General features: G+C 37.8%; 1 protein-coding gene across 1 annotated transcript in view; it reads right to left on the minus strand.

Annotated features, from left to right (window-relative positions):
* DNAH7 (dynein, axonemal, heavy chain 7) overlaps positions 1-19,166 on the minus strand; it is a 260,726-nt gene that overhangs the window by 146,916 nt on the left and 94,644 nt on the right. Inside the window, exons 23-27 of the mRNA XM_010860857.1 lie at positions 13,971-14,183; positions 10,562-10,671; positions 5,521-5,689; positions 2,328-2,430; positions 2,080-2,207 (exon numbers count right to left, since the gene is read on the minus strand). Coding sequence (XP_010859159.1) covers positions 2,080-2,207; positions 2,328-2,430; positions 5,521-5,689; positions 10,562-10,671; positions 13,971-14,183 — 723 coding nt within the window. The remainder of the gene's footprint in view (positions 1-2,079; positions 2,208-2,327; positions 2,431-5,520; positions 5,690-10,561; positions 10,672-13,970; positions 14,184-19,166) is intronic.

Raw genomic sequence — 19,166 nt, forward strand, 5'->3', positions numbered from 1 at the left:
TGGAGAATTTTGAGCATTACTTTACTAGCGTGTGAGATGAGTGCAATTGTGCGGTAGTTTCAGCATTCTTTGGCATTGCCTTTCTTTGGGATTGGAATGAAAACTGACCTTTTCCAGTCCTGTGGCCACTGCTGAGTTTTCCAAATTTGCTGGCATATTGAGTGCAGCACTTTCACAGCATCATCTTTCAGGATTTGGAATAGCTCAACTGGAATTCCATCCCCTCCACTAGCTTTGTTCATAGTGATGCTTTCTAAGGCCCACTTGACTTCACATTCCAGGATGTCTGGCTCTAGGTGAGTGATCACACCATTGTGATTATCTGGGCTGTGAAGATCTTTTTTTATACAGTTCTTCTGTGTATTCTTGCCATCTCTTCTTAATATCTTCTGCTTCTGTTAGGTCCATACCATTTCTGTCCTTTATTGAACGCATCTTTGCATGAAATGTTCCCTTGGTAGCTCTAATTTTCTTGAAGAGATCTCTAGTCTTTCCCATTCTATTGTTTTCCTCTATTTCTTTGCACTGATCACTGAGGAAGGCTTTCTTATCTCTTCTTGCTATTCTTTGGAACTCTGCACTCAAATGGGTATATCTTTCCTTTTCTCCTTTGCTTTTCACTTCTCTTCTTTTCACAGCTATTTGTAAGGCCTGCGCAGACAGCCATTTTGCTTTTTTCCAATATAAATTGGAATGTATATTTTTCCAAATGTACATTGGAATAAAAAGTCGCAAAATGCTTCTTAGATGAAGGAGGATTTACCAATTTGCATTTTTAAATCATACTTTCCTTCACAAAGGCAAAGTATTAAAACATCACATCAAGCAAAGAAAAGTCCAAGGAATAGAAATACCACAAAAATTCTTGGCAGCAGTTGGTCCAATCAAAAAATTTTTTGGTGGAAAAGAAAAATACCTCACCTAATCTAAGAAGCTGTCATTCTAAAAATGTGAATAATGGAAGGAATGTAGGATTTAGAGTCAGAAAACTTGGTTTTGGATCTGCAATTACCACTGTATTATTATTATTCAGCCTTTTTTCTCCATGCACTAGCCATAAACTTGCAGTTCACCATAAAAGGATATAAAAGGTCTAACAAAGATATGGGGGAAAGATCATATTTCACTAATAAGCAATGTTTTTTTTTTAATGAAGATTCTAGTCTAGTCAATTAGCTATTTTGTTCTTACAAGAAAACAAAATGCTAGATATTAAGGAGAACTGAGCATTGATATGGGATGTAAATTGTTTCAACCTCTGTTAGAGGCAATTCAGCAACACAGCTCTTGGTCCTATGAATCTCCTAATGAAATACCTTAAAATAGAGAAAAGCCTTAAGTAAAAATTTCCCATTGCAGTATTATCTATAAAGAAGGAAAACTAAATGCAATAGAAATTTCAAACTGTAAACACAGTTCAATAAACTTATTTACAGTTTGAATTATGTTCATGAAGATAGAAAAATGCTCATATTATAATATTAACATGAACAGACCTTCCCCCAGTATTCACAATTGTCTGATTTCAACATTTAATATTGAGGAATACCATACAGTAAACAGTACTCTTGCCTGGAAAATCCCATGGACGGAGGAGCCTGGTGGGCTGCAGTCCATGGGGTCGCTAAGAGTCGGGCACAACTGAGCGACTTCACTTTCACTGTTCACTTTCATGCATTGGAGAAGGAAATGGCAACCCACTCCACTATTCTTGCCTGGAGAATCCCAGGGACAGAGGAGCCTAGTGGGCTGCCGTCTATGGGGTCGCACAGAGTCGGACACGACTGAAGCGACTTAGCAGCAGCAGCAGCAGCAGCAAACAGTAGAATAGGTACCTTTTCCAATATTTCCTATGTTTTCCAATTTTTATACTTATCATCAGTTTTAAAATAGAAGTTCTGGAAATTTCATATTTTTTAAAGGTAATCAAAGCTTCAAAATTTTTCTAAAACAGTTGTCTAAAATATAACATCTAAAAGGAAATGTTTTATGTAAAATTCAAGAAGAGCATGTTCTTTTTATATATTAACTTTGTAAATCACAGCAAGGAAACAGATTATATAACTGCCTTTTCTGTACCTTTAGATTATCAGGCAGTTCTGATCGTCCAGCATATCCAGGGTTCATTGTTATAAAGACAGCACACGTGGGGTCAAGTTTTAATTCAGTTCCTTCAAACACGAGTAAATCAGCGCCTGCATTAATACCTGTGGGTAATCAAGAATGAAATGACTTAGCAATTCCACATATAAATGTGACTCGTGCCATTCATTATGTCCTATATTTCTACTGTTTTCACACAATGCAGAGACAAACTAGTCCGTTACCTCTTTGGATAGTAAGAATTTGTTGAGCAACCACAGACAGCACTTCCAAATCAATTCTGTTAAACTCATCGAAGCAAGCCCAGGCACCACAAGATAACAGTCCCTGGGAGAAAAGAGTAATGAAAAATTTCAATTTTATCTGATTGAATATTACATTGAAATGTTGTATTTTCACCTCATCTCCTCACAGATTTAATATCCTATCAAGGAAATTGCTTATTCACCTTTATCTTTAAAGACAGCTTACTCTTTTATTACCAATTCATTATTCTGCATGAATAAAGAGTTTGATGAATTGAAAAATTTTCCAATTGATTTTTACTTTCTCTGTGTATTTTTTGGCATTTAGATGTATATCTATAATTTCAAAGCCTTTCTTATTTTTTAGTTACAAGTTGATTTTATTCGCTTTTTCCTTACGGACTCCATAGAATGGATTGTAATAATCCTTTAAATAAGGTGACCCCTGTTGTCAATGAGACTACCCTGTAACCTGAGTACCTTAATGAGCAGCTAACGCTGTCGGAGGCCCCAGCTTGCAATTCTAACTTACAGCTACCTCACAAGTAACTATGTGCCATGTGGTCATAGGAAAAACTGGAAAGTCAAACTTGAGTAGCTGAGTCCAAATTCAAATTAAATTTTTAAGAAATGCAAAAATGATTATTGAGTGTACATCCTCCAGATTGTATATGTATGTATGTGTATTTCCCTAAGTACCTATAATATGCAGGACATGATGCATGGCACTTTGTATATATCTTTTATACAAGGAAACTAGGGCTATGTCACATAAGATGTTAAGTATTTAGTACAATGCCACATATCTAATAGTGGCTAACCTTGGATTTATGTACAGTTCCATCTACTCAAACACACTGGATTAAACATGAACACCATGCATGTCAAAGAATAGTACATTTTCACCATTTAGTGAAGACTCTTAAGACTTAGAAATCTAACACATGATATAATAAAAGGATTAGAAATCACAGAGAACAAAATGCTTGTGAATTCACGTCTTCAGAGTTATACAGATTGTGAGGTTCTAGTAAGATCTCTGTCTTTTTAATTTTGTACCCCCGTTATTCAGCATGATCCTAATATAAATTGTCCATATAGTCAATACTTATCAATAACAAAATAATATTTTTTTTTAAACTTTACATAATTGTATTAGTTTTGCCAAATATCAAAATGAATCCGCCACAGGTATACATGTGTTCCCCATCCTGAACCCTCCTCCCTCCTCCCTCCCCATACCATCCCTCTGGGTCGTCCCAGTGCACTAGCCCCAAGCATCCAGTATCGTGCATCGAACCTGGACTGGCAACTCGTTTCACACATGATATTTTACATGTTTCAATGCCATTCTCCCAAATCTTCCCACCCTCTCCCTCTCCCATAGAGTCCAATATTTTAATATATGAATCTATTTCAAAGAATTAAGAATATTATTATATAGATTTGAAAACTTAGTGCATACCAGAATTTTCTTGAAACATTTAGGAATATAATGGCTATTTAAAGTACACAGAGAATCTTTTAGATTTGCTGTTTATTTCTTTAATAATCATTACAGTGAGGTTGTATATCATTATAGAGGATGATTGAAATAGTTACTGATCATTCAAATGTTTTCTTCATATTTTACTTATTATAATATTTTCCTTTCTTTTACTATTATTCTAATTGTTTCAGTGTCAAAAATATAGAAACTTCTTATGTTCCAAATCTTTTATAAAATGACTAGGCCATATTTCAGTCAGGAATAGTTTACTCATAGGGTACGGTTGTTATGTTTTGTTAGTGTGAGTAGGTTTTTTTTTTATCCTAAAACATGTTTATTTGTTCTTTATTTATAATGTTTTTATACTGTGGGATAGCCTAGTAATTTTTTTTTAATTTGTTTATTTTTAATTGAAAGACAATTGCTTTACAATATGGCATTGGTTTCTGCCAGACATCAACACAAATCAGTCATAGGTACACAAATGATTTGAGTATTTTTTCAATATTAACTTTTTCTGGAGCTTCTTTGAAAATTAAGGATTAAAGAATCATTAAATTTTAATTTGCAAAGTATACAAAAATAGAAATTAAAAAAACAAGCAAGTGGAACTCATAATCCCACATGGATAATTTTGTGTTCAACTGTGCCACCTAATATTTTAAAGAACAACAAACTATAGCAACAAAGCATCAAAATGACCAGATGTTCAAAGGTTACTCAGTGAACTTAGCCAGGGACTTTATATCTTTCACTCCCCTTTTTGCAATCTTACTAACTCGTAAGAGTGGGAGTCTGACTCAGAATAAGAAAAAAACAAAAGGATTTCAAGTTCACCAAAAAGATTAAATAGAATGTGTCTATAAAAGTAAATTATTGAATCATAACTTATTAATAATGAAGTCTTTAGAGAACTCAGTATTTACATGATGCAATATAGCTCAGTTGGTAAAGAGTCTGCCTGCAATGTAGGAGACCCAGGTTCAATTCCGGGGTCGGGAAGATCCACTGGAGAAGGGATAGGCTACCCATTCCAGTATTCTTGTGCTTGCCTTGTGGCTCAGTTGGTAAAGAATCTGCCTGCAATGAGGGATACCTGGGTTCAATTCCTGGGTTGGGAAGATCCCCAGAGAAGGGAAAGGCTACCCATTCCAGTATTCTGGCCTGGAGAATTCCATGGACTATACATATGGGGTCACAAAGACTCGGACATAACTGAGCAACTTTCACTTAAATTAATGGTTCTCAAACTTCTAGTTGTCCAGTGTATTGAAGGGATACCACTCATTCATTACTATCAGGAATACTGACCCTTTATAAAGCAAGGACTGAAGAGGGAGGTAGAAAGTGTGAAAGTGTTAATCAGCTCAGTCGTGTCCCACCCTGCAACCCAAAGGACTGCAGCCCACCAGGCTCCTCAGTCCATGGAATTCTATGGCAAGGATACTGGAGTGGGTTGCCATTCCCTTCTCCAGGGGATCTTCCTGACCTAGGGATTGAACCTGGGTCTCCTATGTTGCAGGTGGATTCTTTACTATCTGAGAGGGAAGTAGAACTCCTTCTCAAATAAGCTTTTGATATAACTCTACTTACAGGAAGTCTTTTATATGCATCAAATTATGTTTCATTATAAAAAGTCTTTCTGAGAAGTTATCATATCATAAATGAGGAGTAAACTCAAACCTTAAAGAATTTTCCTAGAGCCAGGTAGTCCAACCCATCAGAGCAGTTGAAAACAACACACTGCTTGGCTACAGCTTTGGCTAAATCTTTAGTAGTTTCAGTCTTTCCAGTGCCAGCTGGCCCCTCAGGTGCTCCTCCAAGGTGCAGATGAAGGGCTCCAAATAAGGTTCTGAAATATAAGAAATAAACAATCTTTGTATAATAATGTGATTTTTATATACATTCAGAAAAAACTTTAAATCAAGAGCCAAATTTTATACTTCCTCAGCAAAAATTCCTTCCTTCCTAACCCATGAAAATCTTTGTCTGTTTTATATTTTACTTCTGAATAGCTGTATATGTGACAAAATCAGAACAAACTCATCTTTGAAATTCAATGCTGACTTCTGGAGAATTCAGTTGATCCTGAACCATGCAATTACCCTACTGCAAGCATATGGAAATGCTACATAAAAAATGATAACTTTGGAAATATAGAACCATTTTTGAGAGAATGAAAAGCAAATTATCAAAGAAGAGACAATGCATAGCTGGAAAAGTAATTAGGTGATAAAGCTGTAGAGATGCACATTGGTTTGGAATTTGTAAATAAACACAGTGCATTTATACCCACACAGAAACAAAAGTTCTTAGAACTGAGCAAGCTGAGGAGCTGGATTCACTATTTAAACCCAGAAGATCTGAAAGGTTGCCTTGGGTATAAATGGGAACTAAAATTACTTTAGCAGCCTACTCAGGAGACAAAGAAGAGTCAATGAAGGGACAGGAAGCTTATACTTCATGCAGTGCCCAGTGAGAAATCGACATCATTCATAAAGGGTGCCATCAAATTTCCATTCCCCGGTAGCTCAGCTGGTAAAGAATCCACCTGCAATGCAGAAGACCCCAGTTTGATCCCTGGGTCAGAAAGATCCACTGGAGAAGGGAATGGCTACTGATGGGCATATGAACCCAAACTGAGAAATTAACATTAAATTTTTGTTCTGGACCAGAGAAAACCCTAGAGCCCTCCACAGAGATAAATGTAAAACTGTTCCACATGGACACCTCCACAAATGAGAAATGCAAGACCACCTGGGGAAACAATCCTACTAAAATGAGCTCACAGTTAAAACCAGAAAGAGAGATCAAAATTAAGAATCAGACTTGCAATGACAAAGGCAGTTAGGCAGTTGGACAATGGTCTGAGAGGGCTACTGTATATATGGCACTCTGCCTTCTTTCGTATCCTGGTGGTTTAGGAAGATTTTAAATAAAAAGCAATAGACATCAGACAATTCTGAGGAAAAAAAGAAGTCAATCTCATAAAAGAGGAAACCTGAAATCTAGCAATGAAAAACATAATATCTGAACTTTTGAAAATTCAATGAACAGAATAAATAGCAGAGAAAACATGCAGAAACAGAATTATGCACACTAGAAGATAAGTAGGAGGATATCACCCAGGGAAAGAGGCCAACAATAAGAAAAGTTAAAGACATAGAAAAAAGAAGGAAAAGAATGGGGAAAAGGCAAAATTCTAAAAACAATGGCTGAAAATTTGCTAGAATTGAAGAAAGATATTAACTAGAAAAAGTCCCAAGTAGGATAAATAAAAACTCCTTCACATCTAATAACATCCAGTGAACATCAACAAATAAAGAGAAAACCTTAAAAACTACAATGGAGAAAGTTACTTATAAAGGAATAAAACTAATAATTAGAATAACAGACTAGTCAGCAGTAGCAATAAATTCCAGTAGAATAATATCTTTGGAGAGCTGAGGGGAAATTACTGTTCATCTACAGTTTTACACCTAGCTAATCTATTGGAAAAGACCCTGATGCTGAGAAAAATTTTGGGCAGGAGGAAAAGAGGATGAGATGGTTGGATGGCATCATCGACTAAATGGATATGAGTTTGGGCAAACTCTGGGAGACAGTGAAGGACAGGGAAGTCTGTTGTGCTGCAGTCCATGGGGTAGCAAAGAGTTGGACACAACTGAGAGACTGAACAACAACAATCTAGTGAAGACCAAGAGAAAAAGAAGAGCAAGAGGCATTTTAACTTATATGTAGAGTACATCATGTGGAATGCAGGGCTGGGTGAAGCTGGAATCAAGATTGCCAGGAGAAATATCAATAACCTCAGATACGCAGATGACACCACCCTTGTGGCAGAAAGCAAAGAGGAACTAAAGAGCCTCTTGATGAAGGTGAAAGAGGAGAGGGGAAAAGTTGCCTTAAAGCTCGACATTCAGAAAACTAAGATCATGGCATCCGGTCCCATCACTTCATGGCAAAGTGATGGGGAAACAACAGAAACAGTGACAGACTATTTTCTGGGCTCCAAAATCACTCCAGACGGTGACTGCAGCCATGAAATTAAAAGATGCTTACTCCTTGGAAGAAAAACTATGACAAACCTAGATAGCGTATTAAAAGCTACAATAAACCTATTGAAAAGCAGAGACATTACTTTGCCAACAAAGGTCCATATAGTCAAAGCTATGGGTTGGGAAGATCCCCTGGAGAAGGAAATGGCAACCCACTCCAGTACTCTTGCCTGGAAAATCCCACGGACTGAGAAGCCTGGTTGGCTACAGTTCATGGTGTCGCAAAGAGTCGGACACGACTGAGCAACTTCACTCACTCACTTCACTCACCTACATATTAGTTGTAAAAATGTGTAACAGTATATAAATAGAGATCAGCTTGTATTAGAATTTCGACTAAACCCCCAAGCTGAGAGCTTTAAAATATTTAGTCAAGAGGATGCCTGCAGTTTCTGCTGATGGCAGAGTAGGAGAAAACAGGACAGTAAGAAAGATGCACTCTTACTGATGGTAAAACACATGTATCATCTGACAAGGTCTAGATCCCACTGGTAGGGAGCCAGTCTTGAGTTAAGCTGAATGGGCCCAGGTGCAGTAGACCCACGTAGAATCAGAGAAGACCCCAGGAAGAGGGTCTGTGTGTAGTCGACCTCAGTAGAGGCTGAAGCAAAAGTCACCAGCAGCCAGCCAGAGAAGGCATTTTCCACAGGTGGGAGGATCAGGTGATTGGGGGCTTCCCAAATCCACATAAACATCCCTTGGGACATCTGGTACGTCTGAACTTGTGCCATCATGGAGGGCACTAGACAGCAAAAGGTAGTTGTTACCCAAGACACCGGTCACCTGTAAACCTACCTCTCCCTTTCCTTCGCCTCTCCTCTATCAAATTCCAACACTGGAGAGGCCAAAAGAAGGGCTATCGAGGGGAGGGTGCAATGGATAGGGATAATAATGACAAAAGATTGACCACATTTATCAGTACCTTCCCAAATGCAGGCCACAAGTTTGAGTCAAGCTTGACCTGGGAGGAAGGGACGTTTTAAATTGGATGAAAAATAGTAACTGATTTTATACCTAAATGGACTTTTAACATCTGAAAAGAATAATTCTATTTATTAATATATTAGAGTCACCAGAAAGAGTAGGGAATATCTGAGAAACAGTAGAGTATCCTAGATTTTATCCATAAATGGGGATAATATTTGATAGAGCAAGTTTAAAAGAATAGTGATAAAAAAGGATAAAACTGCTTTCTGCTTGCATCCTGAAATTAGTAAACTAGTTACATTGGAAGAAAATGAAAAAATGAAGTTTAATTTAGTATTTAACAAATCTGGAATATGGTGAATGGAAACTGGAAGTTAAAAATAAAGGTCTTTTATTATTCAGGACAACAGAAAATAATGTACATGTAAACACCTATGAGATATATAATGGAGATATCTACCAGTATGTGTGTGGTGAAACCTTACAGGAGAGAAGCCTTGGCTGGAGGCACTGGTTTGGGGATCTTCAGGATGTAGGCTGTTAAAGCCTAAAGAGTAGAGACTTCCTTGGTGGTCCAGTGGCTAAGGCTCCAAGCATCTCAATGCAGATAGCCCTGGGTTCAATTCCTGGTCAGGGAACTAGATCCCACATGCCACAACTAAGAGTTCTCATATCACAACAAAGATCAAGCCTCCCAGGTGCCACAACTAAGACCATGTGCAGCCGAATACATAAATAAATAAAATTTTTAAAAAGTCTAAGAGTAGATGAGAACATTCAGGAAACCATGAAGCATGACACAAAGCACTACATGAAAATACAATTTAAGGGATGAAACAGGATGCCTCAAATGATCCAAAGGAACAGTCAAAAAGTTTCAAGAAGGAAGGAGAAACTAACAATGTAAAAAAGCAATAGCACTGCCCAACAATACTTAGGGCTGAGAGGTCTAGAGCCGAGAGGAAGAAGTCAGCAGAGAAAGAAACTGAAGGTCCCCAATGTTCATCGCAGCACTGTTTATTATAGCCAGGACATGGCAGCAACCTAGATGTCCATCAACAGATGAATGGATAAGAAAACTGTGGTACATATACACAATGGAGTATTACTCAGCCATGAAAAAGAATACATTTGAATCAGTTCTAATGAGGTGGATGAAACTGGAGCCGATTATACAGAGTGAAGTAAGCCAGAAAGAAAAACACCAATACAGTATACTAATGCATATATATGGAATTTAGAAAGATGGTAACGACAACCCTGTATGCAAGACAGCAAAAGAGACACAGATGTACAGAACAGTCTTTTGGACTCTGTGGGAGAGGTGGCGGGGGGATGATTTGGGAGAATGGCATTAAAACATGTATAATATCATATAAGAAATGAATCGCCAGTCCAGGTTTGATGCAGGATACAGGAAGCTTGGGGCTGGTACACTGGGATGACCCAGAGGGATGGGATAGGGAGGGAGGTGGGAGGGGGGTTCAGGATGGGGAACACGTGTACACCCGTGGTGGATGCATGTTGATGTATGGCAAAGCCAATACAATATTGTAAAGTAAAAAAATAATAATAATAATAAATATAAATTAAAAAAAAAAGAAATTGAAGATCAAGTTGAGAAAAGAATAGTCCAGGAAAGATAACAGAGGATATATTTTGGTCCTTAAAAAAATTAAGTGATCTAGAGATAAGTGAAAGCTTTTTTTCCAATTAGATCTTTAAATTAATGAGTTTACCTGTAACATCTGTCAGTGAGTGGAGTAATAACCAGCCTAGGGGAATTGCCCAGATATTCATATCCATATCGTAAGCCAGCATTGATCATCTTTGTTTCTAAATTATTTTCCTAATATAAATCAGATAAAATGAAGTTAGCTTAAACTGTAAAATTTAAATAATATGAAATCTCAAGCTCTTTAATAAATAATAGCCATGCTATAAACAATACCTTTAAAATTGACTTTTCAGACATCATTTAATTAAGTAGAACAATTCAATATCTAATTTCCTTGGATAAGATTTGAAGTTACTGGCCTCAATTTTTTCCATAGAACTTTGGAAAATATATTTGTTCATTCTCATATTTTCTTTAAGTTTGCTAACACTATTTTATTAAGGTATAATTGACATACAATATTATATTAGTTTCAGGTACATAACATAATGATTCCATTCTTATATTTATTACAAAATGATCATCATAATAAATCAACATTCATCATCATACATAGTAAAAGAATTTTTTTCCTGTGAGTTTCAAGCATGCAAAACAGTATTATTAACTATTGTTGTCATGCTATATATTACATCCCCATGAATTACTTGTTTTGTACTTGGAAGTTTGAACCTTTTGACTCCCTTCACCCATTTCTCTCACCTCTCAACCCGCACCCCCAGCCTTTGGGAACCCCTAGTATATTTTATATATCAGCTTGTTTCGTGTTGTTCTTTGTTTTATTTTCGTTTTTTAGATTCCACATATAAGTGAGATCCCATGGTATGTGTTCTTTATTTTGGATTTAACCTCTTATCAGATATATAATTTGCAAATATTTTCTCCTTTTCAGTAGGTTGCCTTCCCATTCTGTTGATGGTCTTCCTTGATGTACAAAAGGCCTTTAGTTTGATGTAGTCCCACTTGTTTTGTTTTTTTTTTTCTTTTTTTTTGCTCTTGTTGGCTTTGATTTGGGTGTCAAATTAAAAAAAAAAAAAATCCCTATTACCAAGTCAAGGAGCTTACTTCTCTAAGAGTTTTATGGTTTCAGGTCTTACACTCAATTCTTTAATCCATTTTGAGTTAATTTTGAGGTATGATGTAAGATAACAGTCCTACTTCATTCTTTTGCATGTGGTTTTCCAGTTTTCCCAACACCATTTATTAAAGAGATTGTCCTTTCCACATTTTATAGTCTTGGTTCCTTCGTCATAAATTACCATACATATGTAGATTTATTTCTGGACTCTGTTTTGTTCCAATGATCTATGTATCTGTTTTTATGGCAATACCATACTGGTTTTATTACTTTAGCTTTAGCTTAATTTATTACTTTAGCTTTGTCATATAACTTGAAATCAGGAAGTGTGATGCTTCCAGCTTTGCTCTTTCTCAAGACTGCTTTTCTATTTGGGGTTTTTCCTGTTTCCATAAAAATATTAGGAATGTTCTGTTTTTTTTGTGTGTGTGTGAAATATGCCATTGGAATTTTGATAGAAATTGTAGTAAATCTATAGATTGCTTTGGGAAGTATGGACTTTTTTTTTTTTTTTTAACTTTACAATATTATATTGGTTTTACCATATATCGAAATGAATCCGCCACAAGTATACATGTGTTCCCCATCCTGAACCCTCCTCCCTCCTCCCTCCCCATACCATCCCTCTGGGTCGTCCCAGTGCACCAGCCCCAAGTATCCAGTATCGTGCATCGAACCTGGACTGGTGACTCGTTTCACATATGATATTATACATATTTCAATGCCATTCTCCCAAATCATCCCACCCTCTCCCTCTCCCACAGAGTCCAAAAGACTGTTCTATACATCAGTGTCTCTTTTGCTGTCTCATATACAGGATTATTGTTACCATCTTTCTAAATTCCATATATATGCGTTAGTCAGGATGGCTGTGATCCAAAAGTCCACAAGCAATAAATGCTGGAGAGGGTGTGGAGAAAAGGGAACCCTCTTACACTGTTGGTGGGAATGCAAACTAGTACAGCCACTATGGAGAACAGTGTGGAGATTCCTTAAAAAACTGGAAATAGAACTGTCTGATGATCCAGCAATCCCACTGCTGGGCATACACACTGAGGAAACCAGAAGGGAAAGAGACACGTGTACCCCAGTGTTCATCGCAGCACTGTTTATAATAGCCAGGACATGGAAGCAACCTAGATGTCCATCAGCAGATGAATGGATAAGAAAGCAGTGGTACATATACACAATGGAGTATTACTCAGCCATTAAAAAGAATACGTTTGAATCAGTTCTAATGAGGTGGATGAAACTGGAACCTATCATACAGAGTGAAGTAAGCCAGATGGACATTTTAATAATGTTAATCCTTCCAATCCATGAACACAGATCTTTGCCTTTATTCATGTCTTAAATTTCTTTCATTAGCGTCTTACATTTTTCAGTTTATAGGGCCTTCACTTTTTTGGTTAAATTTATTCCTAGGTATTTTATTTTTTTGAGCACTTATAAAGGGATTGCTTTCTTAATTATTCTTTTAGATAGTTCATTATTCTTCTATATTTTCAATCATTTGTTCCATGAGTTTTCACTGTAGAGTATTATCATCATCACCATTTTATATCTAAGGAAGCTGGTGCCTGAAGAGAGCAACTTAACTTTCCAATGTCACACAACTGGTAAGGGGAAGATATAGCATTAGAAACTATGAATGCACAGTCTGGGCTCCTAACCACCATGCACATAGCCTCATATAGTGTTCCAGGGTTCTGGTTCTTTTATCTCTTCTCCTTCCACTGCATACATCCCCAAAACCTTTCACAAAAGTGACTATGATGAGAATTTTCGAGTCTGTATCTCCAATCATCAGCTCTCTCTTCCCACTCTCAACAGGCCCAAGCTTGTTCACTGTACTGTTCCTGCTCCTCCCGCTTCCCTGATGGTGACTGCCATCACCAGCCACCCAGATCTGCTGATAAAAGCCTTCCTCCAGATCATATTTTAGGTTCCTTCAACTGATCAATATGAGAAAAGTTTAATGACTAAATCAGACTAAAACATTCTGATTTGTATATTCTTTAGATGTATCAGGAATCAAAAAAAAATTTTAACTGATTAGTTTCAACATTTTGCAGATTCAGCAAGCATAATGACTAATTTCAACTGAGTAAGTTTTTATAATTCCTCAGAGTTTGTGTGTGTCTATATGTGAATATATATTTCTATGTAACTATGTATTTGGATATAGATATACACATAGTTTTCATACACATGACATACAAATTTTGGCTGCCTTAATCTTCAATGTGGTGAAGGCTTGTTTGGGTATAGTTAGCCATCAGCAAGAAAAATCCTGTATTACCAATACTATCACCTATGTGAGCTAGCAAGCACAAATTAAACAGGTGTGATCTGGAATTGCTGTGTAATAACATTCGGTAATATTACTTACTTGCCAATAGTACCTAAGCTGACTTAACCATTCAAAGTCTGAGTCATCATTAACTTTCTTTTTAACAAGTGTTGTGAGAACATCTCTAGCATGGACATCCAGCACCACAAGGGCTCCCAGAGTAACACGATTTTGCTTGGACAATTTGCCACGAACCAACGTGACAATATCATCAATTTGCTTGTTACATCTTCCCAAATATTCCTCAAGGGCCTGAAAGAAAATAAGATATAATTACTCAATGTGGTCAGAATCCCTTTGAACAAAAATTTTTTGACCTAGCACATATACAGAGTAGAGTATTATCTACATTTTTATCATAACTTGCAATACTACATAACTTAAAAATAATCAATTTCTTTTTACTACAAAGGTATTAGGTTTTCAATGGCAACGATCTTTCAATTGAAAAATCTTTCAGTGGGAAAGACTGAAGGCAAAAGGAGAAAGAGGCAGCAGAGGATAAGATGGTAAGATAACATCACTGACTCAATAAACATGAATCTGAGCATACTCCAGGAGATAGTGGCGGATAGAGGAGCCTGGAATGCTACAGTCTATGAGGTCGCAGAGTTGAAGATGACTTAGCAACTGAACAAGAAAAACAAATTAGGTGAACAATCTCAATCAGGCCAGATTGAGTAAACATACATGGCCTGTGGCTATCCAACACCCTTCCCTTTCCGCTTTTCACGCCTCTATGTTCTGTGGTTGTGGTGAGCTGTCAGTCATATTGTCCCATCTCCAAAGCAACATGAAGGAGGGTATGTGTGACTAACCAGAGCGAATCACAATTCTTTCCAAGGACTACTATACTGATAGGAAGAAAAGCGCTTTTCACAAGACTTGGAAGACTCTGAGTACACCAATCTGAAGTTACTGAAAGCCTTCACCCTCACTGCAGAATAAAGCCCATAGAGACCAGCAGAGATGAAAAACAGACAACAAGAGAGAAACTGCAACAGTGATGAACAGAGATCCTAATTCCAAATGCTCCATCTTAGATCCCATGAGTCCTTCTAGTACTCACAGGGAGCTGTGAGTACCAAAAGCTTCTGAGTAGGATTTCATGCTGGGAAAGACTGAGGGCAGGAGGAGAAGGCAGCGACAGAGGATGAGATGGCTGGATGGCATCACTGATTCAATGGACATGCGTTTGAGTAAACTCCGGGAGATAGTGAAGGACAGGGAAGACTGGTGTGTTGCAGTCCATTACGTCACAGACACGACTTAGCGACTGAACAACAAGAATCTACTATTTACATTAGCAGAATATATTCTTTCTTTACTAGAAAAGCCAAACTTAGAACTAAAATTTAGCTTCAAACTGTGATAAATTAAGTTCTTTAGGAACTATACCATATGAATCAATGAGAATTCAGATCAGCTAAATTGAAAAAATCATGATACTAAATTGTTTTTGTTATATTTTCTTCATTGTAAACTGTTCTGTACAGTAAACTAATGAATCTAAAAATAACTACTATTATATAATCTGCCAAAATGAACCTGGTCTGGAATAAAATACTTTTATCATACCTCTGTTCAGTTCAGTTGCTCAGTCATGTCTGACTTTTTCTGATCCTACGGACTGCAGCACACCAGGCTTCCCTGACTATCACCAACTCCTGGAGCTTGCTCAAACTCATGTCCATTGAATTGGTGATATGCACAATGATACATTTACTCAAAATCATATAGATATTTTCAATAACCCAAGTTTTTATTACTTCATGTATTTTTAGCCCTCTAATGCCTCATACTGACTAGTTCCACAGTCAATATTCTTTGAATAAATAAATGGAAATGGATCCAGAGGGGAACAGGTCCTCTGGGAGCAGGACAGACAACAAGGTGCCATTATAGCATTAAGCTCTAGACAACTTGGGGTGTCTGCAGCGAGTGGAAATGCCTAGTCTTCTCTGAGGCTGCCAAGAAGTCTCCAGCTACTCAGGTAAAGTCATCGGTTTCAGATATGAACCACACATTAATTAGGGGAAAAGTTATCAACACATAAAATACAAAAACATATGCTATCCTCCCAAGATAGAACTACATATGAAATTTTCTTAAATCATCAGTGCTTTTGGATACTAAAACATGTGCCCCTCCTGATGCTGCTACAGAACTTAAATAAGCCAAATATGCATGCGATGTGACAGGGACAAGGCACACAGGAGCAGATGAAGGGCATACTCATGCAGAGTATTCACAAGCAGAGGAAAAAGAAAAGAATTTTTAAGGACACATACAAAGCCTAATTTCATTCCATGAAATTTAGCTATGTAAAACACCACAAAATACAACAGAAGAGAACAATCTAGCAAGCAACGGCAAAGACTCTCTGCTGTTGCTGCTGCTGCTAAGTCGCGTCAGTTGTGTCTGACTCTGTGCGACCCCATAGATGGCAGCCCAACAGGCTCCCCCATCCCTGGGATTCTCCAGGCAAGAACACTGGAGTGGGTTGCCATTTCCTTCTCCAATATTGGAGAAGAAAAGACTCTAAATCCCACTAAATTACAGCTTTAGAGGACCTACATCTATGAAGCTGAGTTCCCCTGGAATAACAGTCACTCAAGGCATGGATTCTCCTTTTGTCTTTCTGTGTGAATGGCTCTATATGTGTACCATATTAAGTGACAGAAAAAATGGAGTAAACTAATAAATGAGTGAATAAATAACCTCATCTCAGTATCAGTGGATACTGATGTAAACCAAGGTGGGGGGAAAACCTATTTGTATCTTTATACAATATGGTAAGAATTGCAGGCAGATAGTTTCACTTTTATGCACTGGAGAAGGAAATGGCAACCCACTCCAGTGTTCTTGCCTGGAGAATCCCAGGGACAGGGGACCTGCCCTGGTGGGCTGCCGTCTATGGGGTCGCACAGAGTCAGACACGACTGAAGCGACTTAGCAGCAGCAGCAGCAGCAGTTTTGAGCAGAGGACACATTCAAATTATGCTTGGGACGTAAGTAGAAACAAGAAAGGTTTACACTTAAATCCTCTACTTCAACTCCTACCAGAGAAAAATATGGTTTTGGCAGACGGGTGCAGTTTAATTGACACATTTAAACTGAAGAAACATGGAAGATGCCCGTGAATTTGCCCAATTTGTTCACACTTGTTCCTTTGTCCCCTCTATTTCCCACAACAGTGAATGAGAAAGCTGTCCTGGTGGTTTGGGGACAGCAAGGAGTAAGAACCAGAAGGCTACACGTATCCCCAGTAACCCACACTGGCAGTGGAGGAATCCCTTTGTGTGGGGAGGTGGCTGAATGGTAGCTTCAGAGTGAAAAGAAGAAATGAAGTTTCTGGACCCACTGGGTAAAAAACGAAAATGCACATGGAGACAGAGAGCCAAGACTCCAGGAGTATCCAAGGGCTTATTGCAGTAAGAGAAACCCTCACTCCCGTGCTTTGACTTCCATAAAGAAAGACTTTTCCCCCTAAAATCCCCGATTTCCTGCCCCACATCTTCATTCTTCCCCAGAGGAGAAATAAGTGACTTGTTGGTAAGTTGCAATCAACTAAGCGTGTGTTACTCAGCTCCTTCCTCTATGACATCTGCTTGCTTACAAGGAATACAAGACTTTCAAACCCAACACTCAGTGTTCCACAATACCTTACACACAAAAATGCCAAACTCCATGTTAAAAAAAAAAAATGTTTAAAACTCATGGTTTTAAACAACATCTGCAATTGCTGGATTCTGACTGGCCCATCAGTCAAGTGAAAGTTGATCTGCTTGAAATCCTACTTTAAGGATAAGAACGTTGCACTGAAGGCAGTTTCTATTTTTAATTAATAATAGCAATTCAATTAATAATAGTATATTCATATATCTTCTAGAATAATTAAAATCAAACTTTACTCAAAATGTTAACTAAAAAATAATACAAAAAAATAAAAATAGTCAAAACAAGTCAATTAATATCTTCTCTTCATAGGGCTTCCCAGGATCTCCTTGCAGTACAAGGGACTCTCAAGAGTCTTCTCCAAAACCACAGTTCAAAAGCATCAATTCTTCAGTGCTCAGCTTTCTTCACAGTCCAACTCTCACATCCATACATGACCACTGGAAAACCATAGCCTTGACTAGACAGACCTTGTTGGCAAAGTAATGTCTCTGCTTTTCAATATGCTATCTAGGTTGGTCATAACTTTCCTCCCAAGGAGTAAGTGTCTTTTAATTTCATGACTGCAATCACCATCTGCAGTGATTTTGGGGCCCAGAAAAATAAAGTCTAACACTGTTTCCATTGTTTCCCCGTCTATTTCCCATGAAGCGATGGGACCGGATGCCATGATCTTAGTTTTCTGAATGTTGAGCTTTAAGCCAACTTTTTCACTCTCCTCTTTCACTTTCAAAAAGAGGCTTTTTAGTTCCTCTTCACTTTCTGCCATGAGGGTGGTGTCATCTACATATCTGAGGTTATTGATGTTTCTCCCAGCCATCTTGATTCCAGCTTGTTCTTCTTCCAGACCAGTGTTTCTCATAAGGCACTCTGCATAGAAGTTAAATAAGCAGGGTGACAATATACAGCCTTGACAAACTCCTTTTCCTATTTGGAACCAGTCTGTTGTTCCATGTCCAGTTCTAACTGTGCTTCCTGACCTACATACAGGTTTCTCAAGAGGCAGGTCAGATGGTCTGGTATTCACATCTCTTTCAGAATTTTCCAGTTTATTGTGATCCACACAGTCAAAGGTTTTGGCATAGTCAATAAGGCAGAGATAGATCTTTTTCTGGAAATCTCTTGCTTTTTCGATGATCCAGCGGATGTTGGCAATTTGATCTCTGGTTCCTCTGCCTTTTCTAAAACCAGCTTGAACATCTGGAAGTTCATGGTTCATGTATTGCTGAAGCCTGGCTTGGAGAATTTTGAACATTACTTTGCTAGTGTGATTGCAGCCATGAAATTAAAAGACGCTTATTCCTTGGAAGGAAGTTATGACCAACTTAGATAGCATATTCTAAAGCAGAGACATTACTTTGCCAACAAAGGTCCGTCTAGTCAAGGCTATGGTTTTTCCAGTGGTCATGTATGGATGTGAGAGCCGGACTATGAAGAAAGCTGAGTGCCGAAGAATTGATGCTTTTGAACTGTGGTTTTGGAGAAGACTCTTGAGAGTCCCATGGACTGCAAGGAGATCCAACCAGTCCATTCTAAAGGAGATCAGTCCTGGGTCTG

Source organism: Bison bison, unplaced genomic scaffold, assembly GCF_000754665.1.
Source record: "Bison bison bison isolate TAMUID 2011002044 unplaced genomic scaffold, Bison_UMD1.0 scf7180017864471, whole genome shotgun sequence".
Classification (NCBI taxonomy): domain Eukaryota; kingdom Metazoa; phylum Chordata; class Mammalia; order Artiodactyla; family Bovidae; genus Bison; species Bison bison.